Source organism: Megachile rotundata, chromosome 5 (genome assembly GCF_050947335.1).
Source record: "Megachile rotundata isolate GNS110a chromosome 5, iyMegRotu1, whole genome shotgun sequence".
Taxonomy (NCBI): domain Eukaryota; kingdom Metazoa; phylum Arthropoda; class Insecta; order Hymenoptera; family Megachilidae; genus Megachile; species Megachile rotundata.
In genome coordinates this window covers 5294414-5322269 of record NC_134987.1, presented here as the reverse complement: position 1 = coordinate 5322269, position 27856 = coordinate 5294414, and the positions used below count along the sequence as shown (strand labels likewise).

Sequence of the window (27856 nt, the reverse complement as noted above, 5' to 3'; positions counted from 1 at the left end):
GGATTCAATATTTTAGTACCAAAAGTGGACACAATTGCACCAAATTGGCGCCACTGAAAATATAAACTTAACGTGACATAAACGAAATATGAAGCTATTGGTGCCACGGCTGTTTATTGGATGAAAGATCAGGTACAAATTTAATTAAAACTAATATTTTTTGTAAATAATATTTTTATAAAATTGTCGATACGTGTGTTTTTATAAGAATTAGAATTAAAAAAAAGTATCATTTGATTAAATGTTTTAAATTTTGTTCCACACAAGATCATACCTTCTTGAATGAGGAATTTTTGTTCATTCTGCGCATGTTAATTCTGATTGGTTTCTCACATTCTGTAATTAACAACAACACGCATGTGCCTGTATGACATAATGACACCAAACGAATATATCCGGTAGTCTTTTATTTATTATCAATGACACAATTTGTGGAGTTATTATACTTGTAACTTTACGCCTCATGTCTCAGAAAATACTCAACTGAAAGAAGTTTCTTGATAATGTTTTAAAAGCTTTTGATGTCAACTACGAGATTACATAAAAAGTAGGGGTTTCCATTTAGAATTTTAGAGTTGATGAAGCTCTGTTGTACTTATGCTCAAGGTCAAATAGCATTATTTGATACATTTGTTGAAGCTCTACAACTTATCCATAAAATACTTTTTTCTAAAATATCTTGATTTCGAGTTATTTCACCGATTTCAGACTTTGGTCTCACCCTGTATATGACCATGAAGTAAAAAGCAAGCGGTAGAGGGAGTACCATATTGATAATGTGAAGCCATTTGAACTTTTCGAGCTGCGCAAAGTGAGTATGACTTTCTGTAAAACGAATTATACAATGAAAAATATGTACATTTTGTTGCTATTACGGTGTGTTCATAAACTGATTTTAAAACGACTACATGAACTGAGCTTAGCTCTGTTGTAAATTGTACCCATATCGACGTATAAATTAAGAGCGAGATTTAAACTATTGAGAATATTATATATATATAATATTATACATAGATAAAATATTAGGAATATGCAAAAATTTTCATCGGTCATATGTCATATATACATATAGAGTACAAAATATTAGGGATATGCAAATATTTTCATCAGTCATATACATCGAGTTTTGTGTTGATTTAATGAAATTTATTCTATTGTATAATATTTGTTATTTGTTACAATTTGTATATTACATATATATAAGAGAAATAAAGGATCTTTTTTATCAGAGAATTGTTGATTTCATGTTGATTTTTTCGGCTTAATACACGATAACATCCATCACATTGCTTCGAAAACTAACACTAATTAACTATAAAATATTTTAACTAATCAGGTAAGTTAATTCAAAAGTTGTATTCGAGTATTAGTCGATAAAATTATGTTAGGATTATGTAGGGAAAAATAAACGCAAAGCGTGAGAATGTACAGAAATACGCAATATATATTTCAGACGTACTTTTTTAAAGAACACAATCGCGGACTGTAACGGACGAGCATTTGATGGTAACTGTCAATTTCAGACAAAGCGCGCGAAAATACAAATAAGAATGAGGCTTCGAATATATTTTCAACCTCCTAAATTACTTCTCAATCATACCTACATAATTTTAATGCATAAAACAGTATTTAAATATGTTAATAATACTTTATTACATCGTCAGTTCAAGAAATAATTACATAACATATTCTGTTGGTAATATCTTATACAATAATTAGGAATGTAAGTTTTTTATTGGTCTCCTTAAAACTATTTTATGGACAATTAAAATATTATACAATAATAGTACAAATGCGTTGGTTAATGAATTTTTAATTTGGAGGTAGGTACTGATTATCCGTGGATAACGTGCTTTGTCTATAATCGTTTACAAGTAGCGATTCTTGATATTCTGTACTAGATTCTTTTTGATTCGTAAACGTTAAACTTTCGCTCGGTGATTTAAGCATCGTTTCTTTTACCCATTTATCATCTAATGGAGCAAAAATAGCAACCTGAAATGTTAACAATTAATATTTATAACAGTTAATAGTATTCTGTAATACAGTTACTTTACACAATTTATAAATTTATAACATATTATGTTATAATATCTAATTATGTAATTATTAGGTAGAAGTACAGTGAAAATGTTTTCTGACGAATTAACATTTCATCGTTTGATCAAGTGTATTAATATAAAAAAACAAATTTTCGTAAATATTGTCGATCTATTTAGAGGAATACTTTGTCAAAAAGCGTTTTCGCTGTAACCACAGACGAAATCGTTAACTATAAAACAGTGTAATAATATGACCAAAAATATTATAAAAATATTGTATGCATTAGAAAGAAATATTTTACCTGATTTGTTGGAAGGCATCCTGTATCTTGACTGTAAATTCCAGCTAATTCATAAAGACCACTTTCATTTTCGCAAGCTAGTGGTCCTCCAACGTCTGTTTCACATACATTATTTATTTCCTTTGTAGTTTTAGCACAAATAGTTCCGTCTACAGTGTTAACACTTAGGTCTGTATGCGATATCTGTTGCTTACAACGTTCTTGTGACAAGATGTCCAGATTTACTGCGTGCATGATCGCTCCAGCGTAATGGGCTAAATCAGAATAATTTCTGTATAAATTAATTGGTAGTTAAAAGTATACGAAAATCCCGAATTTTGTGTCAAGATTATGACTCAGTTTTTAGTGTCTAAGGCAAACATATGTAATAAATGGACACTACTATATTGCACGTTGTTTTCGAATAAAGATGATCAAAATAACAAGAAAACAATTTTTTCAATGTTTACAAGGAAAATTTCTGAACGCAGAAACCATTTTCCTTGTAAATGCAGTATAAAAATAAAAATTAATTGTACAAATATTTACGTGCAATTCTTTAGTATAGCCAGAAAAATATAACGTTAACTTAAATTCTTGTTCTCAATATATTGACGAAAATGAATAATGACTAATACCTCATTTTACATGAAAAACAAAAATTAACAAACATAATGAAATTATAGTAAGTGCAGACTTATAGTTGCTTACATTTGATAGTTATATAAATTTCGTTTAATAATAATAAAGCGAGTAAACTTTAGAAATTACTCAAATATTTTTTAATTTTTATTTCTTATTTTTTAAAACGAAATGTAATAGTAAATTGTTTAAAAATCCCTACTTTAAATGTATCATTTAAAAATTAGTACTTTCCGTACATTATGAAAGAAATTAATATTATCGATAAATTATTTAAAAGGTCAGTGCAAAAGTATAATAATTTTACATTTTTTATTTAGCGCGAGTATTTGAAAATTATAGTACTGCACTAATAAAGACAATATGAATAGTCTTTAAAGAAATCAGGTTCGCCTAAAAATAGTGTTTAAACCTCTGCATTTTTTAATATAATTTGCATGATAAATTATACAAATGAATATCAAGTTTTTTAAATTACCTTGAAGGATGGATTTTCCCCATCCGGTGGTGATGCACTGTCTATTTTGTTGCAATGGCGTCCTTATAGTGGGCATGCAAAGAGGATTTATATGATAATTAAATGTTGCAGGCTGCTGTAAATGTAAAATTGCAAGATCATGTTCTCCGTATCCTTTCGAGTAACCAGGATGTATATTGATATATGACACGTTGATAATCTGATAAGGAAGTGGCTCCTCATGTTTTAACTCGTATCCTAGTTTCCATTCTCCCAACTTTATGGAAACGTCATTCGGCAACAACCTTGATTAATTGAAAGATAAAAATAATTTTCAACTGTTATAAAAAGTAAAATTAAAGTACAAATGGTTAACAATAGTTAGAATATTGTATATTATATAAATTATATATACATTTACGTACTTGATACCTAGAAAATAACAAAAACAATAAAAGGAAATTTTTTCGGTATTTTATAATATACTAGTAATAAATTATCTATGTGACAAACAACTTTTATTTAAATGATTTATGTGAAATATGCGGTTCCATAAAAAAACAAAGAATGCGACTAAGCTGCATATCCTTGCCCAAATAAATTTGTTGGAACATTCGATATAAAAAGTAGCATAGTATAATATCAAAATAACCAACAATACGGGAAATGTTAAAAATATTGTCTGACAATGAGACCTAACATTAAAATTTGTCACGAATTGTTTATAGTTTCCAAGGTTTATCTAAATATATTTTACACGTGACTGTTACAAAACAATCTACGCAAATGGGAGAAATATTTTAGTCTCTTTACAGGAAACAAAACTGATCACAGATCAATTTTGGCCTTGCACGTCTGTCTACAAAGAAGTGATTAACATTGAATTATAGCATCTTTAAAATTAAGTAAAATTTGTCTAGTACACTTTTCGTTATTGTGAAAAGTTAAAAAATTATCCAGGTGATTTCTTCCGAATACCTCAACTTTAATAAAAAATGTTTATGCAAATCTACATTGAATTTATTGGAACATAGATATTGCAAAGAGGATAGTAATATAATAGAAAAATTATGAAACTGAACAGAGAAATATATTTTAATAAATGAAATACTGAAGGCGATAAAATATTATCGTTGCTGTCTTTGTAATAAAATCGTTGCTATACAGTCGATAATAAGATACTAACGTTACTATAAAATTGATAACAGAGTATTATAGTTACCATAAAATTAATAATAAAATATTATCGTTTTCTGTACCTGTCGACGCAATTTGCAGCCGTTAATACATCATAAGCACTGACCAAGGCACCAGAGCAAAGAATTTTCCTCTCCTCAGAATGCAAAACCATTGCTTGCCATGGAATTTCGGCAAACGCTGTTTCTGATTCTTCAGCTTTTTGCAACACCTGAAAACATTTTCAATGTCTACAATTTATACGTGTAAATTACAAAAAAATCTTTTTCGTGTTGAATTTCGTTGTTAATAAAATTTATTTGATTTTTGTTCATAAATTTAGTTTTGAAGATTCTTCACAGTATGCGTAAGAAAATTTGTTTATGATAAAAAAAACAATTTTAACATTTTCAATCCACATTAGAAATTAATATATGTAAATATTATTATTGTTAAGATATATCATCAGTCATTATTTTTTACAATATTTTTGATATACTGATGTATAGTGTGACTTTAAAATATTATACACGTAAGCCATAATGTAACTGACACTAATTAATAATGATAATAACTTCAGCGATATTAACGATTACATTTATTTTATAACAGCCATTAGCTGTTGAATCAATAAAGATTGATTAAATTGTCACCTTTATTATCTTAACCAAATTTTTTTATTATTTGAGAATAATTTTTAAATTCAATTTTTTTTAAAAACGATATTGAATATGCAAAAATATCACTCTTCTTTTTCAACTTATTGATTGATATTGATTGTTCTGTGATTTTTGGGACACAAAAATGTATTTGAAAGTTTACCGTAGTATATTTTGCAGATAACTCATTTCAACTAAAAAATTGATTACGGTGTACAAATTCTTTAATAAGCGGTTTTTGTACGTCTTTAAACAAATATACATATTTACATAAGATTTAATTTAGTTTATGAATTTCTTTTACTACAGAAATTGAGTCACATTCTCATTTTGTGCAAGAGCTATTCATATTTATATAAGATGCATTTATAAATTTATTTATTTAAACTGCACATTTATCATGATATATTTATGAATGATTTTACCTTGTTTCTAACACCGCATATCTGTGCGGGTTGTTCTACAAACTGGTGTTTTCTGTTTTCATCAACAGGAACATTTTCAATCGGCGGAAGCAAAACTTCCGAAGAAACTACCGAATTTTCCGGTAACAACGTTGGTTCTATTTTTTGTTCAACTGGCGGACGAGGTTGTGGACGAGGGGATTTTGTTCCTCCTTTAGTTGTTTTCGTAGGTTTTACTTTTGCGATATTCAGGAACGTTGGGAATCCTTGTTCGTCGAATCCACCAGAGTAATTAGCAGGTAAATTTCCGGTGGGCCAAGGATCCACGTAATTTGGATCCCGGCAGCACTTGCCAATTATTCCATTATCAGGATTTTTGCACGTCTATAGAAAAATATAATTATAATTATTCAATTAATAAAGGATTGTTGTAATCTCAGATATTTTTTAACGTAGCTTTAAATTAACATAGCTTCTAATTTCAAATATAAGTTAATTTTAATTTATTTTTATTTATATTTATACGATAATTTGACAAGGACTGAAACAGAAATTGTCACACTAAGAAAGTAATTATCTATTGCTTTTTTCTTTCAATTGTATGTGCCCATTGTGATTATTATTGAAGAAGAAAGAAGTTTTTTAAGCAATATCGAACGAGAAGAGTTAAAATTAATTACCATAATATAATTATGACTGATCTACTACATCTAGTTATCGTAGGTTTTATCAACAGGTTACACCAACATTATGTATTTATTTTTTGTTGTATTACATTTATTTAAATTAACCCTTTGCACTCGAAGGTAATTTGACTGTGTGTAAACGGCAATTTTAAAACTTAGTTATAAATGAATTCTTTTGAGGTTATTTCTCTTTTAATAATTTCTATTATTGTTTATTTCACTATATTTATACATCTCATGTTTCATATTATAGAATCGTTTAAAGAATGTTTATTTCAAATTATTGTATTAAATAAGATGTTGATATAGCGTCACCTCTCAAGCGCAAAGGTAATTGATTAGTTACAATTCGATACTTATTTACTTACGCTTAGTGGCACACGTTGGAACAATTGTTTACCAGATAATGTTACAGGTTCTGGACTAATTGTACCGTCCATGGTGCAAAACTTTTCTTCAACGCAGAGAAGAGCTGCGGCACAGCCAACCTGCACGGGTATTGCGGCTGCAAAAGCATCTAAAAATTCCAGTTTTTATAAAATGAATTTGTGATTTAACGTTGTAATATTAAGATGATTTAATGTTGTAACAATGCTAACGAAATATTTGATTAATCCTGAAATTAATCTTATACTTTTCCTTACATCAGAAAAGAAATTGACATTTTTGAACGAAAGGAAATGCTGTTATGTTATTTACTCTATGTTTGATTAATTATTTTTAATGTTAGATGAATTTGATTAATTATTTTTAATGTTAGATGAATTTGATCAATTATTTTTAATGCTACATGAATTTTAAAACTCAAAAATGAGATTATATATATTTCTGGTACAAATTTGAGTAATACTTTGTACAGCGATATCGTCGGCTGGCTGCAAATTTCCTGTTCCTCTATTTTCTTCACCTTGGTGCGATGGTACGAGTGGACGCGGAACTTTGGTTCCTACATTATTAGCGTCACTTCCTAACTCTTGTTTCGGTGTTTCAGTCTTTACGACCGTTCCTTGAGATTCTGCGATTGTGCAACAAACTTCAGTTTGCACTTTACATTGCTGAACCTGTTTTTAAATAAACGTTCGTGTTACAGAACTTACATTAATTTCATGACGTTGTACAATGGTTGCACTCCACTTTTCTTAAAATACATTTTTAAATTCATCATTTTGAGCAATTTTCTCTTATACATATACAGCGTGATCTATTTTAATTTTCTAGTCAACAATTCAGATGAAAATTGCCATTCACAAAGCATATCATAAAAATTACATAGATAGTTTCAAGTAAAAAGAATATTTACCTTGCCGGGTACGGAATAGGCAACATTGTTCGCAACATGAACATAACCATTTACACAATCATTTTTACTGGTACAAATTTTGTTCTCCCCAACGCAGCTAATCGTGAAATCTACTCCTTGTTCCACGAATCCCGATGGCGAATTAATGTCACCGAATAAATCATCGTTAAACGGTTCTTGTCCTGATTGATACAGGTACTTTTGCTCTTCGGGACTTTGAAATACTAGCTGTTCTTCGGGGCTTTGAAGTATAAACTGTTGTTCTTCGGGAGTTTGATATACGACTTCTTGTTGTATGGAATCCTGATGTACTATTTACATACAAGGACAATCAGTAACGCGTGACGTCATAAACCGTTAATGAATGTTATTTTCAATATTAGCGTGTAAAAAAGTAGAAATTAAATATTAAGAATATATTTTTGTTCATAGTTAGAGAGAGATGGATCATTAGTAGAGAGATCATATAAAGGGAGATCTAACATAGTTTGAAAAATTAGAATAATTTTATGTAAAGGTTTCATGAAGTATGAGATATAAATATTACTTTTATTAATGCTATAATTTAGTTAGAATTTACTGTGTTCCAAAGTATTATTCTAAGGTACATGAAGTTGTATAATGTAACATTTTTTGCACTACGTTAATTAATAATGCTTATGAGTGAAGTATTAAATTGTAACATAAATCTTTAGCAGCTTCTTTTTTTCATTGTTAAAATAAAATTTCATGATGCATACAATCCATGTTATTGGATTTATTCGTATAATATCCCATTTTTATTTTAAGATTTCCATAATACATATTCATACCATTTATTTTAAGATTTCAAATTTTATAGATTGAACGAATAGATCATAAAGAATATGTTTCAATTTAATGAAAGGAAATGACGATTGAAATTTTCAATTTCAAAACATATTTAATTAATAATCGTAAATCGATGAAGAAAAATGTTGTGAGGTATATTTCTCTATCTTTTAACGGTACAATTTCTTTTTTCAATTATATAACACATACCAGAGTACCATTATATAAATATTAAAATATCGTGTGTTGAGAAAATCATATGGAAATGGTACAGACCTATGTCAGAACTTGGAGGTGTAGAAGGATATCCATTCGTTGCTAAAATAGTACTAACTAATATTAATGCTCCAAAAAGCATTTTTTTTGCGTCTTCGCTATGTGTATCTGTAAAACACAGGAAATTTATTGATAGATAAATGATTTGTGAGCTTTATACTTTTTTTGTGATACAATTTCTTAACAATATTGTAGAATAATTTCACAATACAAATTTCTTGACAATTTAAAATAACAAGACTAAATGACGAGTGCTTCAAAATTAGAATTTAATTGGTTTTCTAATAGTTCTTCGTTTAATCGTTTTTTAACAATACAGATTGTGTCAATGAAATGTATATACACTTTAGATGTTAGTATCGAACATAACAATGATAGTAAAAAGTGACAATAAATTTCCGTACATATAAAAAATTGATAGGAAAGAGACAAACAGTTTTTAGAAAATTTTCGTTTTATTTTATTGACTTTTAGAAATGATTTTAGACTTACTATAGTAAGCCTGATTAATGGAATATGTCGCTACGTTTGAATTTTCGGGACATTCCCGCGCAAAGAGATAGTTTCAGTGATTTCATTTCAGATCTACACTCAAGGAGAGTGATTGATGATTTTAATGTTAAATTATGCATATTATATTTGTATAAACATAAAGTTTAAAATTAGTAGCAAGATTAGAACATTAAAGTTTCTTTATTTTACACGACTTTTTGACAAAAAATACAATTCAATTGCTATTTCATTTATTTTTAATTCTTTGTTATATCATTCTGTTATTTCTGAAAAATAAAATATACTTTTGAACTTTTACAAATACTAAAAAATACTAACTTAAATAGTTTCTTTCTAAAAAATTAATTTTATTTATGTATATTGTTTCAAATTTACAATATTTTAAAAAGGCATAACACGAAAGTAAGAATTATTTTCAGAAGGTATAATTACAAAAGGCAACAAATATTTTTGATGGTTTCATTAATTAAGCAGTTTCTGATTCATTTATGTTGGACAAAATGCAACTATTTCATATACAAATTTCACCTCAAATATTATTTTGTGTATTATATTTATAACATGATGCAACAAAAGTTTAATAATGGTTTGATATATTCTGAACATTTTAACAATGATAGTTTTACCTGTTTTCAATATTGTACCAAAGTTTCTGTTACAATTGCTAAAGTGCTTTAACACAAATAAATTTATAAGAGATAAATATATGTATATTTTCCTTTTTATCAAGCTTTTTAAATTAGGTGCCTTAGGTATAATTTGATATACAAGTTATCGAATTTATCGAATTCGGTAGCTAATTTAGCAAAAATTGGCACGCGGTTCAAAATTTTCGACCTACAAATTTTTAGCCCAAAAAAGGATCCCATTACCATAATATCCTGATATTAAGCACTAAAATATAATAATTATAGCTGCAAACTAAAATATTACGACAATTAACGACTAAAACAGATTTCAATAAGATAAACAAACGACGACGTCAAATGTCTTGTAAAACATACTTTTCAAATTTTTTTGACACGTGATCGAAATTCGTTTATCGCCCGAAAGTAGGTAAGTAACTTTCAATTTTGATTTCGAATGGATGTACAAGCTATTATCATGATCTACGGAGAGAAGAACACATTCCCGCTGTCATTCATCTCGTAGTTCCGTTATGATATTAGATGCAATTTCCTACATCTGAGTTGTTGATTTTGTAGTTACAGACTGGAGACAAGACTCAAGAAAGTATTTAAATACTCTTGCAAACACGTTGGAGATAACTGAATATGTTAAAGAGTAACAAGGTTGAATTTTTTAACACGATAGTGACCCGATAGTGAGTCCGTACACTTGGTAAAAGAATGATTTCGTGACAATAATGTTGAAATTTTCATTTGGTCAGCGTTATTTTCAGATCTAAATATTATAATGAGTCTAGCAGCCCGACGCTATAGGCTGAGGGGCCCAGAGTGAAGGTTCTTGCACAAAACCAATTTTCAATGCCATTAAACCCTAAAATTAACCAAACTAAAATTAAACAAAATTTGGCTCAAAGTGAAAGTAAGTTAAAGTCTTATGGTCTATATGAAATTAAAATAATTAAGTAATTAATAGTTATACATCTTCATTCTAAATTCATTTTAATATTGGTATCTTGCAAATTACGATTTAGACAATTTTCATGCATTATTTAAATCTTTTATGTTTATAGCCATGTTGAATGGTTCAATTTATTTTCCCTAGGGAAGTTCGTCATTCCTAATATTGTCATTGCTAATTTTTCTTTGCTTCGTTCGTTCTCATGTCGAAATTTTCAAAATTATAAGAAGTAAATACAAATATCGATCAATACAAATTTTAATATATAAAAATAAATTAATAGTTATTTATTGAATCTTAGTTGTGATTATTTATTTATTATTTACTAATATTATTTTTTTATATTTATTATTTATTGTATTATACGTGATAGAAATATATCAATATAAATATTGATTATTTATTTATTATAAATATTTCTGTGCTTCTATATAAAACATATAATAAATACAAATGAGAAGTTATTAAAATAGACACGAAAAATCAATATTATTTAAAATTCCATTAAAAGTTTATAATAAAAATAAGAAACACGAAGGCAATATTAATTTGCATAAGTTAATTAACAATAAAAGTTAAGTTTATCGGTTTATGACTCCGTTTTATTTCACTTTTTCCTACAAAATGATCTTCGAGGCCAAAGTATCGATCCTTCGCTTTGTTAATCCACCTATTCACGTTTGAAGAAAATGATTATTCAATTACTGACACACTTGTATTTCGTAACGTGCATAAACAAACTAGATGCAAATAGTGTTGATCTATTCCTACGGTACATTATTGTAACTGCAATCTCCATTACCGTTTGTGTTTTATATTTGTGTCATAACTCTCTAACAGAGCTTCAAACGATGTTCGTTTATGTTACGTTGATAAAAACATAATTGCATCAATTATTGACTTTAAAGGTCGACTCAAATTTTTAACTAATATCTTATAAAATTAGTTGGTGCAAATAGGACTTTATATTCTGTGTCTCCCACTACATTGCTCGAATTTGACGTTCTATGTTCAACTGAATCGTTTAAAACAAGCAGGAATAGTAAGAACGATTAGTATAAATTAATACATAAATTTTACATAGATAAATATTAGATAGTATATTAGATCATACTTAAGTAATTTTTCCTGCAAAATTATTAAAGCTTAATTGCGTTTGCGTTGAAGCAACATTCTGAAATGCAATAACAAATTTGAATTCATTTGTGTTAAAAATTGAAAGGCTCCCCACTTCAATAGCGAACACTTCTCAATTTTAAAACAACAAAATCCCCATCTATTTTTTATTAAAACATTTCATGTTCATTTCAACATCATATAACATTTTTGCTTACTATACCCCTATTTTTTATTTTAATTTATATTATTTTTGTAACAATGTTTGACCAGAAGAATACTCTGTATATTCAAAATGGATTTTGTCATCTTTTGTTTATAACTAATGTAAACATTTTACAACTAGATATAAGTATTTCGTGAATTCAAAGTTAGTTTTTTTTAATATTACGTGCTCAAGCTTCATCTTTGTAAAGAAATCAATAAACTAAACTATTATGTGCAATTTCTTACAGAAAAAGATAAACTATCCTAGCAAATAGTGTTATTTATTTGAAATATAAACAGGGGAGAAATCATTTTTTCGTTACGAAAGAAATGAAAATGAACACGGAGATCCTAAGAGCTGCGAAAATAAAGTTTGAAGAAAGTATCGAACACATGGAAGCTGCCATATCTCAGGTACAGTGTATCCGAGTAAAGTGGTGAAAAGCATTAATTTTAATATATGGAAAAAGGAAGACCCATCACCCGGAAATAGCTGATCCAGGCCACATCGTCTCGATCGAAAGAGAAAGGAATGCACACATACAGAGATTCTTGATTTTTACTTTTCTAATGTCCTACATTCCAAGAATGATATTTTGGAGCTCACGTCATTCTTTCCTCGGCCCCGGCTGTGTTTCACTTTGCCTCTCTATCTTCCTTTCTCCCTTTTTGTATCTTATTTATCTGTCCACTTTTTACTAACTACTAATTATATATACATTTTTGGAAAAAAGAGAAAGAATTATTTCACGAGGTAACGCAAATATATCTTAGCTATTCGATTATCTTTCGGAGAAGATCTTGGTCCATTCGGTACCTTGTCACCACTTTACTCCTACAACTTTTATAATTATATTCTCATGAACTTTTTTTTTTTTTTATTTATCGAAATATTTATTTTCAGGATTACATTTTCTACTTTAAATATTAGTTATAGCCAATTATTCTTCTCAACTTAAATACACCTTAAACTACTCATTATTAAATTTTATTACATTCTATTAAATCGATTAATATCTTAGTAAAGTTACAAATAACTTTCCAATTTATTATTTATACTTTAATTTACAACTGTAAAATGTTCATGAGTTTTGATGCAAATGATTTATACAAAAGCAATTTAATATTATATAATTGATGACTGTAACCACAAACTCCTATGATTAAAATGACAAACAAATGATCTGGCTAAATGTTTCATACCTTCATATTGCATTTCGTTTCATATTATTATTAAAAAAGTGAATTTTTACGTAACTTTGAGTGACAATTTTCAGATTATTTGTACGTCTAAAAATAATATTCTTGTTATTCGTCAAAAATGACTGAACGCACAGGAATTGTCCTTTTTTCAACTTCTTTCCTCTTTCGAGTATTCGCTTTTAAATATTCCTACTGTGACTCATATTTATTCGAGTCTGTTTCCAATTGTAAAAATGTATTCGTTAATTCATTTGTATAAAATGTTGACTAATACATAATCAGTTACTTTATAAACCATTTCGAATAAAAAAAAGTGTGTCGAACGTCATCGTGTAATTTATAAAACAGGTTAAAATAAATTTAATTAAAATAAATTAAACATTTCACTTTCAGTATCTGAATACTACTAAAAACGAGATACGATGCATATTTTGTTGAACTTTTATTAAATTGCATGATAAATGCAAAGTGATAAATTTTTAACACTAGAATCACTAAATTTATTGGAATGCCGGATCGCAGATTTTAAATCACAGAAATTATTTACGCGCTTTTGTCAAAATGTTTGAAATTTATACCAAAAGAAAATAATTGTGTATTCTGTTTTATATTTCACACTTACTTATTTTCCAATTCAAAATTTAAATGTTCGTAGTTTAACACGTTAATACTTGTGATTAATTCTGTATTGAAAAATTACAATATTTTACACTGATAAAGGAATGCAATTAAAAAAAAAAGATAATGAGAGAGTTGTGTCATAACGAGGATACAAAATACCACAATCGAAAACAGCGCCGTAAAAATGTTTTAACTAAAAAATTAACGAAATTCAAATATAATGAATTATGAGATGTAAGATTTTAGTATTAAATGAAGTACTAATAAAAGACTGAACTTCGTTAACAAAATTAATAATTCGTATAAAAAAATAGTGTAAAAGATATTGTGCTTAATAAAAGTTTGAAAACTGTTAGATAATTTTGTGAATCATTATATATTTCAAGTATTACCACGAGAATTTTACATTAACACAAAATGACAGATTAACGTTGAAAATGAAATAAAATATTATAATAAAAATAATTGTACTTACATGGTTTATAGATCCGCATGCGAAGAGTACGAGTCACTAAATGAAATTTACTTTTCCACGTGATACCTAAAAGAAAGTTACTAAAACTGGCACTGCTTTAGTATTCGTTCTTCTTTTATATCGATTCACCGATCTTCGATATATCCCTACCATCTCAATCACAATAACAACCTTGTATCTACCTTCTTCCAACTAACTTTTCTACAAATTTTCACGTAATCTGCAGCATCAATTTCTTTTCTAATTTCTCATACATTGTTATCGAAACCTCTAACACATAAAAATTTGTCAAATACTTATATTAAAATTTATTATTAAAATTTGTATAATTTTTAATAAAGATAGAATTTATCTTATATACAGAAACTACGCAATTTTTGCAAATACAAGAAACTATGCTAACATAAAGTTTCATACAAACTGTGTTTAAAAATTTTGTTCTTTCAAGGTCATTTCTTTCCAACTTTCAAGGTCACTAGTAAAATTAACTAATTCAGTAATATTTTTATTATTACACTATCATAATTCGCAAAGAACAGACTTCAGATATGTAGGATGTGTCGACCTTCAAACGGCCTTGAATGAAAAAGATTGCTTGCTGATAAACTAAGAAAGACAATTTATTTCTACCTTTATCTCCTGTATAATAATATATTTTTATAGTTTACAAACTATTCATACATTAACCTTCAAATGACCTTGGATGAAAAAATCCCGATTGTTGACAGGAAACTGTGGACTCAAGCACTTTTTTTATTTCTATTCAAAATATTTATTCCGTGAAAAATAGACGGCATGAATTCTATTGGCTTCAGGACTTTTTCGGGTATGGTACATAAAAGATGACCTTGAACGTTCGACCATAGTTGAAGGAATGCATGCGTATAAAATTCTTTCTGACAAGTCTTATGGTGTAGTAGAAACTCTATTGTACACAAAATGAAACTGAAAATACATCTTATTAAAAGATTTATAGTATAGCACATTTTTTGTAGAATTTCACATATGATTTTGAAAAGAAATAAACATTCTATTTTACTTCTTAAGAAATATTTTGACCTTTTTTCGTTCATGATACGGTTTAAATTTATGTTTTAATTGTGGTAATACATTAACAATTAAAGAGATGTCTATAGTGGAGGCTCGTTAAAAGATTATTTTAACAAAAAGAAAAAAGAAGAAGTAAATAATAAAACATATTTGACGTTTTAAACTGAGTTACTTTGTTTCAGTATAATTCTTTTAGTGACAAAAGTAATAAAAATATTAAGATGAATAAACAAACCAAAGTAAACGAAAGCCTGTTTGTAACGTATAGGGAAAGTTTATCTTCACAACTTCTTTCCTTAACGAATTTTGCAGTTGAATAATCTAACCTAACGTGGTAATTTTTGGGGAAGATTTACTATATTGTTAACTACGTAAATATAACTATTTGTATATTATCCATGCTAACTAGATATATAATTTATTTGATTGTATCAATGTACAGTACAGTTTTGTGAAATAATTGTATATTCGAGGAAGAAAATATTTTTAATAAAGCAGCTTTCACAAAAATAATATAAAATAAAAAATGCAAATGTAAAAAATTCCCAAAAATTGCAGCTTTCCATCAAAGCTTAAAAAATTAAATAATTTCAACTCCAAATACGTTAAAATAATTTCTATAATTCATTTTTTTATAAGTGTCGGAATTCCCACATTAAAAAGTAATTCGCATAAACTCAATTTTTCAAAATGTCAACTATTCGTAGAAAAAAGAAATACAAAAAAGTAAAATTGATATCGAAGTAAATAAAAAATGAAAGGAAACATTAATAAAAAGAAATAAAATGTTATTTATGCAGTACAAATTTATGTCCCCTGTGAATAAGCATTTAAAATTGTAGATTGTTAACTGGTCCATGGAACTGCTTTAAAATTCATGAGTCATCTCTATTGTACAGGATGATTGCCTATTTTAGATACATAGAACTTGATGTTTAAACGTATTGTGTATTATTTCAGGATTCCGGATTTTGGCTCATCACCATATACGACATTTTCCAAATCGTTATTGGATCGTTCAGAAATTAGCTAAGATCATAAAATGAAAAACGAAGAAAAATAACGGCCACATAATCACTTGTTAACATTTAACTTGGAGTTTACGATCAAATTACGAGTTGGTAATTTATTTGATATGTAGGCATTATACTTGGAGTGATCAATTTTACGATCGGAAATATTAAAATTGTAGGAAAGATTAAAAGATGTGTAATAATAGTAATAATGGTATAAATCTTGTAGGATTAACTGACGATTTACTATTAATCATGTGAGGCCTAGGAAAGTGGATGGTCAAAAAGTAGAACTACACGTAATTTTCAGCTGGTATCATATTTCAATGATCTAAGGCGGATTTACAAATTTTCAAAATTGTAAATCCTTGGATTTGATATTTTATTTCTAAATTTTCAGACTTCTAAAAGACCAAATTCCCAAATTCCCAAATTCTCAATTTCTCAAATTTGCAAATTTGCAAATTTCCAAACTCTCAAATTCCCAAACTTTCAGATTTCCAAACTCTCAAATTTCCAAACTCTCATATTTCCAAACTGTCAAATTTCCAAACTCTCAAATTTCCAAATCCTCAAATTTCCAAACTCTCAAATTTCCAAACTGTCAAATTTCCAAACTCTCAAATTTCCAAATCCTCAAATTTCCAAATCCTCAAATTTCCAAACTCTCATATATCCAAACTCTCATATTTCCAAACTATCAAATTTCCAAACTCTCAAATTTCCAAATCCTCAAATTTCCAATTTCTCAAATTACCAAATTCTCAAATCCCCAAATTCTCAAATTCCTAAATTTCAAAATTTCAAAATTTGTAATACTGAAATTTTTATACATCCATGATTTCAGCGTTGCACATATCCTGCACATCGATGTTCTTAAGAATTTCTTTTAAGGACGCTTTCGCCGAGAATTACGAAAAAAGTACAATTTATATTGATATTTAATACGAATCTGCAACTCATAGTCACGTTCGATTTCTTAGTAGTAATTGCAGAAGACAGTTTTTTGTATTAAAATCTCGAATAAAAATATTTCACAAAATAACTTCCACTTCTCTAAAATTCAATTTACATTTTTTTCTAAATAACGGAACTACTATAAATCTAATTTCTCGAGCTTCTAAAAAATGACACTTATCATTTATTCTAAAAATTTGTCTCTTTTACATAATCCATGAATGTCATCTTGACTCATTGTATCTGCATCAATCGTAAGAAATGGCGAAAACTTATAATGCAAAAGCTGACTCATATTATAATACCTTCAGGAAAAAAACTTTACGCAATAATTTTCTAACCACAATATTTTCGGTTGAAAGAAAAGACATTCCTTATATGACATAATATCTTCTGCAATTTTACAAAGTGTTATTGAAATCAGAATTTTCGAGTTGAGAGACTTTTCTTGTTAGTCACAAGCTTTAATCACTAATCGTATGGTTTGTACAATTTAGGTATTTATGAGATTTTACACTTTTATGGTAATAGTTACTCGGTTTTTACCTGAAATGACTCTATAAACTCACGAATGAAATAAAACACAGCTTATCGCGAGTATCCTCATAAATCAGTATACATATCATGTATTATCTACAACTCCTTACAAGATTTCGTCTCCTTTCACACATCTTCGGACAGTTGAATTGTATACTCATAAATGGCCATCTCAGTTACTAATACATGCACAAATTACATGAATAATACGATGTAAGACAGCGCTCATATACCGATAAATAATCTTAATCAGCTGCAATCCCCTTACTGTTCCAGGCTTTGATGAAACTTGTAATGATGTAGTATTCGGGATAAATATTCAGTACGTATTTTCTTTTTAGCGATGAAAGTTTAGATGTATGGGATCAAAACAGTTCTATGTTGCATAATTTTTATAATTTTGTAAAAGATTTTTTGATCTCATAAGTAATTATGTAAACCTGAAAATATACTATTAAAACGAACAAGAATTTTGTTGAGTAATTATAACAATACTGTAATAAGTATGGTTATGCTTGACAAGATACAAGAATTGCACAAATACAAAAATTGACTTTTAAATAACGTGTAGCAGAATATAAAAATGTATTAAAGACTAAAAATGTTTTAAAAATATATTAGACGTATTATATTAAATAAATATATGTAACATAAAAATATTTTAAAGACTAAAATTGTTGTTAAAGACTAAAACCAAGAAGTGTTGCATTTCTGAATCTTAAAAAGTACATAAACTTATTCTTTTATCAACTAAAAATTAATAAATTTTTATCAGTTTCTCCTGCACAGTTTTATCTAATTTATCTGATGTTAAAACTTACAAAGTTTTAGTTGATAGTGATAATATAGGTATAAGATAATACTAGCTGGGTTATTCGAAAAATTTTTATTTAATAATAATCGGTGAATTCACATTTTATGATGGAATAAAAATTGTTCGATCTTCCTTTATCTCGTATTTATAATTTTTGCATAATAGTGGCCATTTTTCGCATCCTAAACTAAATATAAATTATATCTACACTTTTTTTGTAATTATAATTAAACGTAAAATTTTATGCAATCTTTTTGTTTTGAAATTATTTATTTTTGTTGTACGTATGTTTTAACATATGTAGCATATGCAGCATTGTAGATAAACATTTTAATTCTAAAATATAAAATATCATTAATACATTTTACCTCTTCTAAAGATTAAATACAATGAAAAACATGAATGATATTAAATTATTACAATTTTCTGATAACTTTTAGAATTAATGAGTTCAAATATTCTCTAAAACTCTCATAAAATTCGATATCTTAAAAACAGCAATCCGCCATTTTTGAAACTCCCTGTACAAAGCAATAATTTCCGACATGTCCAACTTTTAAATATGACGTGCATTTTGTAATACTTCTTTCGAATTCAATTATCAGATTCATAAATTGTTCCGAAATGATTTAATTTTCATTAAAAGATGACTTATAGGTTTAACAGCAATCGGTAAGTGTCGCAACAATTTGATGTTGCAATTTTAATCATCTGGCAGTAAACAAAATGGTGTATCTAGAAAGAGCTTTCACTGCATTGTTATGGAACTCCAATGAATTGAAATGCAGCTTATCCTGACATCTTAAATTATTAAGTTAAATTTCAATAAACAGCGGACGTTCTACGAATAAATTTACTATGGCTATAGTATCCAAAGTTTATTTTTATTTAATTAGCATTCCCGTTTGAGAACATACAATCGAGAAAGTATTGGCACACGCAGTACACAGTTTCAGATTACTCTAATAAGCATTAAAAGACTATTATAATATACATAATGTGATACTTTATTAAGCAATATAATATATAACACGTATTATGTAATATAATTTCCATTGACAATTTAAATTTAGTTTCATTATCAGTGTTTCTCAACTTTTATATCCTGTGGATGTATTCGTGAATACCACGAATTTTATGATATAAAATATTTTCGAAATTTTGCAGAGGTTTATTGCATATTATACAATAAATGTATAATTGTATACTTATAGTAAATGTATGTATAAATGTATTATTATATTATATATCATTATACTACATAAATAAGTTACTTGGGCTAATGACCATGGCAGTCGATGCCCATAACACTAATCATCATCATCATCATCAAATAAGTTACTTATATTTTCATATCATATATTACATAAATAATTAAAATTATTTATATACAAATTTATTTATGATACATATACTGTACATGTATATATTATTTATTTATTTATTTATGTAGATATATTTATATACTTATTTATTTATATATTTGATCATAATTTCTATACGTAAAAAATAATATGCACAGCATTTTCCCAATTTCATTTTATTATTAAGTTTAATTATAAAAAATTATCAAATTAATAATTTTGAAAAGGAACAGGCTATTATAAAAATTGAAGTAGTTTAAATTATATGTACTGTATCTTTGAAACATACTTAAAGATCTCCTTGACTTTTAGCGTTAAATGAAATGAATATTTACTCCTCGTATTTAATAACTTTCTTTCAGTACTTTTTTGCAGCTATATAAAAAATAAAATAATAGAAGATGACTACTGCATACTTCAAGCACGTTATAATTTTCTGTTACCTTCAATATAGAAATCATTAATTCACTTTGAACTTTAACAATTCTTTTGAATGAAACTTATGATAACGGATCTTCAGCAATAATTCGTCATGTTTTATCGTTCGTCCACCTTGGAAGGTATTGACCTTCGCTTTTTATGTACAGCTATTATGTTTTTTTCCTGGAACGATCAGAGCAAAGTATTAAATTGCGGTATAATGACTTTGGCTTTGAATTATGTACTTCCAAATTTAGGAACGAAAGTTATATAGACAACAAAAACGGGAATTCACATAATAAGAAGCGATATACGTCAATCAAAAGAACATCCTGGTATTTAGTTTTTAATCTCACTTTAGTTGTAATCGGAATACACAAGCGCGATTACGTGACGATTGAATGACGATTTTAGTGACGTCATATCTGACTCGAAACAACCGTTCGATGTTCACTTGATTAGCAAAAAAAACCGTGACTAATATTATGTGAACTGATCAGGATGTATCTACTGAAACATTTTATATCAATACTTCTAATTTTTATGTGAATGGAATTAAAATATTATTCAACGGATTCAATGTATATTTATTAAAATTGATATTGAATTACGGAGAAAATTTACTAGATCGTTGTGTATTAAATTGTCGATATTTTAAATATCGAAAATCTATTTTATTAATTAGAAACCTAATTTATCAGCCAACGTATCAAGGAGTGAGATTAAAATCTAATACCTGAATGTTTAATGTATCGCAGGAATATTAAACAATTTTTTGATTGTACTGAATAATTTGAAAGTTTTGTTATGTAATTAAGAATGGAATAAAACAATTATTAGATATAATAGTTACATAAATAAATTGATAGTTTTTTCAATGATTCAGTTTGACAGTTTAATCAGCATCCTAATTTCGTTACCAATTTCATAAATAATAAAGTATAATATTTTATTAACTTTTAAAGAAAGTAAATTGAAAAAGCACAATGTTTCAAAGAATTACATAATACGTATATATAAAATGGGGCATACTTTCTCAAACTTAAGATAAAATATTAAACACTATTAATGTAATACTATTTTTTAACAAAAAATTTCTTTATTTGGTTTTATTAGAATTTTTCTTTTCCATGGATTGTTTAATGATTTATAAAGGCTTCAATTTTTTAGTTTCCATCATAATTTTTCGATTCTCTTTCTTCAGTATTTTAAATTCAGCTGCTTTTGTATTTCATTCTTCTTTTTTATTGGTTTTGACATATTTTGTCTTTACGAAAAATTTATGAAAACAAGTAAACAAAATTAAGTAAAAATATTCTATTATTGAATGTATAATTTTAAGGTTATGTTCATGTGCATTATTATAACAGAGATTTTAAACATAAAGTGAAGATTATTATTAAAACAATAGTGATGATAGAAAAACAAGTATCATGCAATATAATAATTATAGTAGTGTCATTTAATCAATTTTATTTTTGTTATTCAACTATCAATAAACGATGTTTATTTCATAGGTGGTCAAGTTTTGAAACATTCCGGTATTTCCCATTTATTTTTTTTTGTAAGAATATATTATTTTTAAAATAATATATTAATTTGTAATAATATATTTGTGTAAAAATATCAAAATTAATAATATTTGTTTAACAATAAGAAAAATCCAAGATGTATAAGCAAATAATATTAATATAAAAGGTCAAAGGAACATCTGTTTTTTATAAAAATGTTACAAGTTTATAAAGAAAAATATATAAATGTTTAACAAATATATAATGTTGTTTCTAATATTTCAATAAAGGACTAAATTAATTTGCTTGTTTTTTAATAATGAATAAAGTAACTATAATAATAAAGTAAATATTAAGCAAATATTAACTACAATAATAAATATCATTTGCATAGGTCCAATTATTTTGATGTATTCGAGATTTTTACCTTATAATACGAACACTACAATGGCGTTATGTTAGACGTAGTGACATAATGTGTAACTGTACAATATATGGCGATATAAGACAAGGACATATAACAGAAAGTTAAGAAAGTTATATGTAACACTTGTATTACGCACAACGGAAAAATATAATTAATAGCAATCAGAGGAAATTAATGAATTGAAAGACCATGTTCCTTTTATCTCAGTGACGACTTAACTCGTCAAAGTTCATGGTAACTTTTTCAGTTTTCTTATTTATTTCGTTTTTAGTATTCATGGAATATTTCAATATTAAAAAAATGTAAAATATTACAGTCCAGCTGATATTAACAGTGTATTAATATTAAATAGTTAATTTAATTATTGTTCATAACATTCCTCATTACGATATTGAAAGTCTTTAAAATTTCATAACGATATTGAAAGCCTTCAAAATTTCATAACGATAATTACGATGATCGTTTTAAGAAGATTTCGCTGAATACTCTTGCTTTGTAACAGCTTATAATAATGGCATTTTTGATTGAATTAGGATCGGAGGAGGAACCGGCGTGAATAAACTTCCGTCAGTTATGCTAATAAGAGGATTTCTTCCTTTACTCGCAATGTTAGGATAACCATAAACGTCTTGGTAGTACCAGCAGCCTCCACAAAATGAATTTCAATAACTGAGTTTATTGATATTTATAAACGTTTGAAATTGCTATTTTCTTTCCTTTATTCTCGTTACATCATAGCGAATATGGGATATTAAATGAAACTTACAAATATTTTTATTATTATATCCTCACTGTTTCGTTATTTTATTATTAATTTCGTTTCATTCTTGAATGTTATTTTTCTTCGTTAATTCTTAATTACGTTTAGTAAGCCAAGTTTTTAAGTTAATTTGTTTATTAAACAAATCAATTGTTATTAGTTACTAATAACTAATTAGGTTTACGCATAAACCACTATCCATCATGAAAATTTTAATTTAGTTAATACAAGAGGTTTTTTTTTTAGTAATTATTTATAATTAATATCTACCACTAATGCTAAACGAGTATGACAATTTATATAATTTGATAAAGAAATAAAGTTATGAAAAATTTGAAACGAAGGACAAAATATGATATGAAATATAAAATACAAAATAATAGACTCTGTAGTATAATTGCTTTAATTAACAACTACATATATTAATAATTCATTTATAATAGTATATTTAGTACTACGAATTTATTTTCTGCAAATTAACAATGGTTAAAGCTTCTAACTTAGATGTAATCAAAACAAAAAACTGTTATTGTTATTAATCAATATAAATTTTTCGTCATTCATAGCCATTATTTTAATCGAAAACTATTATACTTACTAATGATGGTTGTTCATCAATTTTAATTTGTTAATAATATTGTATTTAAAATTATATACATTTTGTAATATCTATCAATTTTCAATTTTTACAATATTTTTATTTATGATTTTTTGTCATTGGCAATGATTATTTATAACCTAAAAATTCTTTTCATTAGTGACGATTGCTGATGGTCAAAGAAACTTTAATCACTTATATTCTAATCACTTGTAATAATCATTTATAATTGCAAGTGATTATAAATATCTAGAAAGTTACAAAGTTATTTAAAAATAGTTATAAATTAATCTATCTTCAATTGTTTATTAGAGAAATTGTAGAATTCAACACTAACTCTTTTATTTCAATAAAACTCAACTGTTTCTGAATTCTTCTGCTCAAATAAAGATTCAAATTTATACATTTTCGGTCTCTGAACCAACCAACTTTTGTCATTCATTTCAGCTTTCTTTTGCTTACGGACACAGAAATTGCGGAAACCATAGAGTTACTGTACATCTCTTCTTTTTTTGACATCGCTGCAGGAATTCACCAGCCTACGCAATCGGAAGTCTTGATCGTTCTACAGCTATCGGAAATACATATATATATATATATATATATATATAGGTACTATATTTTATCAACTTAAGTTTCTTTAAATGATACTTGACAGTTATTGCTGTGTCTAATGTTTCAGGCATCGCCTCGCGTTGCGTCGCGTCGGTGAGATTACACGTTATATTCAAGGTGATTCATTATTAAATTAAAACATAGCAATGCTACACACTTATTACGTACTTCTAACTCCCGACAGTACATATTTCATTATTTATCCATTAACGCATTTCTACTTTCAACAACCACGGTTACCTAACAAAATTTCAGACATTCCTATTTTATTATATTGCATTTCTAATTCGACGAGTGTGAAATAAATATTAATAAACACGTATAGGCTGTTTCAACTAATCTTCTTAATTATTTTTTCATTTGAAAAAATACCAAGTATTATGGAGTCTTCATATTTCATAAAGGAAATTAAACTTTGGGACTGAAGCTCATATCTTTTGATATTTCAACACGTACTTTTCTTTAAATAAATTTACGTCGTTTTTCATACAGGTCTATCCTTTGAAACATTCTGTACAAGAAAGGACTGTGCATTAAATTTCTTAATGAAATAATAATAACATCAAATTAAAATAGCAGTATCAATTGCTGTATTCACTTAGGGTTTATCAGGAAAAAAGTTTTGTAAATTTCTAAATTTCAAAGTACTCTATTTTCATATTCTCAGATTCTTAAAACTCCGATTTTCAGATTTCTCAATGTTCAAACCTCTAAATTCCCAAATTTTCAAATCACCACAATTTTTATAAGTTCTAGAATGAATTTTTATTGTTCTCAATTTGAAAAAGCGTACACAAGGTGTAGCAAGACAAGAATTAATTTCAATACCACAACGCAAGCAATTTTTAAATAAAAAATGTAAAATGACACTTATGACTTATACCGAAAGTTTGGTATAAGTTTAACAAAATTACCTTCATGCAAATGTTAGGTTAGGTTTACTTATCATTTATAAAAAAATTAGATCTCTTAATACTAAATATTACATCTCTTTCTTTATTAATAAGTACTGTCAGTAAGTAATTAATTATAATTTTATTTCAGGAAAGAAAGCTGTGATTTACGTCGCGACCGCAGCCTCTCCCCGTCAAAAGAATGAAGAATAAAAGCTTATAAGCCATCGTACACGAAAACAGATATTCCTACGGAAAAATTCGTATAACAACTTTTGTAAAAAAATTCTTAACCTATCAATTTCATAATAACTATTTTTCTCGTAGAATTGACAGATAAGAAGATATTTTCAGTGAACTGTTTTTATCTTTTGAGTCTCTGCAAAATGTTAAGCACCCTTCACATCAATAGATACGTTCTATATGTATATTGCTTAGAATTATGAAATAAAAATTTATATAATTTTTATTGATTAGATATTGACCATATTTTCAGACTATTAGCTGAATACTACATTCAGTTTTGATTTATGGATTATGATCTTAACCCCTTAGCCTATAACCACGAGTCAAACTCGTGACGCACGTTACAGTTCAAATGTAACAAAACTAAATGGTATTTGCATAAAGATCGAGTGTTGAGTGTGATCCAATTGCAGTTTGTATAATTGAAGATAGCTAAATCCAAAATATACCTAATACATCAATATTCTTTATTTACCGTAACTCAGCAGTAGTAATTAGGCAGCTCTGACTGACGCACCTGCCGAAAAACTTGTAGGTTAAAGAGTTAATAGTGACACTATTCATAACATATAATGAAATTTGTTATTTGCTATCATTATGAAATGCACGTAATCTATAAACATGAAAAGAAATATTGTACAATTTATTGCACAATAGTCAACGGTAAATAGAATTTTAGACGACGTATAATTACGTCGTCATCAACATACTATTTCAAAATTACGTATCTACATTGCTAGCAATCAGTTAAAAATTTTTAAATGAGGAGCACAACGTTACCCTTACCAAGTCAAAAATTCCGAAATGTAGAAATACGTTGCTGATTGCCAATATGTTAAAGGTCACCTGAGTTAATACACTTATGGCGTCGAATTAATTTTTATGACTCCTTAAACGAGATATCAATGACCTTGATGTTCGAGAATGATAGTTTGAAAAAGAAAAAGATGAGTTTTCTGTCAGCGTATTTTATTGTAAAACTAAACATTGCAACTTCGAAGTATTCTTTCATTTTATATCTGAAGAGAAATTTCGATACTTGACGAGTCATTCAATACATTTTTTTCGTGTATTTATTCATACTGTTCAACACGTATTCAACACAAAATTCCGCAACTTTTTCTTTTTTTTTACGGAAGTTCACAAGAAACGTTGAAAGTTGCAAATATAAAAGAGAAAAGTTTGTTAAACAGTGTTACTTGTTAGACATTAATAACCACTTCAACATTAAAAGTGTGTATCTTGAAATTTAAATGCAGAATTTGATATTTTTGTGGTTTGGAAAACTTGCATGTTTCTACTTTGCTCGAGAATGTGAACCATCCTTTATACTTGTGGTACGATCTTCTCTATGAATTTTTATGAAACGTTGCATAAGTGTTGTTTGTAGTAAAAGTCACAAACATTCTAAACGAGAATTTGTTATCACTACAAAGTAGTATACACGCAAGATGAAATATTTATCTTTAAAATATTTTCTGTTTTACGTGATAAACGTTCGTTCGTGAGAACGTGCATTAATAAATATAAATTCATATTGCGCGTCAACCAATGGAAGTAGCACTATGCTAAAACGGCTAGTAATTAAAATATTCGCTTTCACTATTTATAAAAACCTGTAATGTAGCCTATATCTCCAGTGATGATAGGACAATTAAAATTTGCTAATAAATGTTGGCACGTTCTAACAACTTTGCTGACATCTTAAAACTCTACAAACACACTGCAGTTTTTCGCTATCTTTCTTTATTTATGTTTGTTTAATGAATTTTTAATATTAAACAACTATCAGTAATATTTGTAAATTTCAGTTGCAAGTGCAAGAAAATCGAACATCAATGTGATAATTTATTTCAGGAAGAGTGCAATCATTAATTTAATAATATAAACGTTAAAAATAATACAATTTTAGATAAGCATGAACTCTATCTGGATCAAGAGCCTCTTATGGATCATTGCAATCAGTTTGAACGATTATACAAAAGTGTATCGATACTTACATTATCTTGATAATGTTACGATAAAAATCAAGAGATAAGAAAAATAATAAATTCGCGATTTTTACACCGATTCTTTTAAAATAAATAAATAAGTGAAAATTATATTTATATGACATAAGAATATTTTATAATACCATTATTCATTTTTCTCATTAGTTGGAAACAAATTGTAGTAAATATTAAAATAATGTTATTA

The 27856-nt window shown here is 27.2% G+C and overlaps 1 protein-coding gene and 1 long non-coding RNA gene across 4 annotated transcripts in view; one reads left to right on the top strand and one right to left on the bottom strand.

Annotated features, from left to right (window-relative positions):
• Positions 1 to 20: 20 nt before the first annotated feature.
• Positions 21 to 25893, top strand: LOC143264522 (uncharacterized). The gene is made up of 3 exons (XR_013038261.1): positions 21 to 132; positions 709 to 811; positions 25566 to 25893. It is a non-coding gene; the product is annotated as an uncharacterized LOC143264522 (long non-coding RNA).
• scaf (inactive serine protease scarface) overlaps positions 1427 to 27856 on the bottom strand; it is a 68807-nt gene continuing 42377 nt past the window's right edge. Inside the window, exons 1-10 of one of the 3 annotated variants that reach the window (XM_003705968.3) lie at positions 14456 to 14613; positions 8734 to 8841; positions 7648 to 7958; positions 7198 to 7408; positions 6716 to 6864; positions 5683 to 6045; positions 4682 to 4830; positions 3444 to 3727; positions 2345 to 2598; positions 1427 to 1995 (exon numbers count right to left, since the gene is read on the bottom strand). In XM_003705968.3, coding sequence (XP_003706016.2) covers positions 1813 to 1995; positions 2345 to 2598; positions 3444 to 3727; positions 4682 to 4830; positions 5683 to 6045; positions 6716 to 6864; positions 7198 to 7408; positions 7648 to 7958; positions 8734 to 8841; positions 14456 to 14474 — 2031 coding nt within the window. In that variant the 5' untranslated portion in view covers positions 14475 to 14613 and the 3' untranslated portion in view covers positions 1427 to 1812. Of the gene's footprint in view, positions 1996 to 2344; positions 2599 to 3443; positions 3728 to 4681; positions 4831 to 5682; positions 6046 to 6715; positions 6865 to 7197; positions 7409 to 7647; positions 7959 to 8733; positions 8842 to 14455; positions 14614 to 27856 lie in introns of those variants that run through there. The other 2 variants (XM_076532013.1, XM_076532014.1) reach the window with 2 other exon arrangements.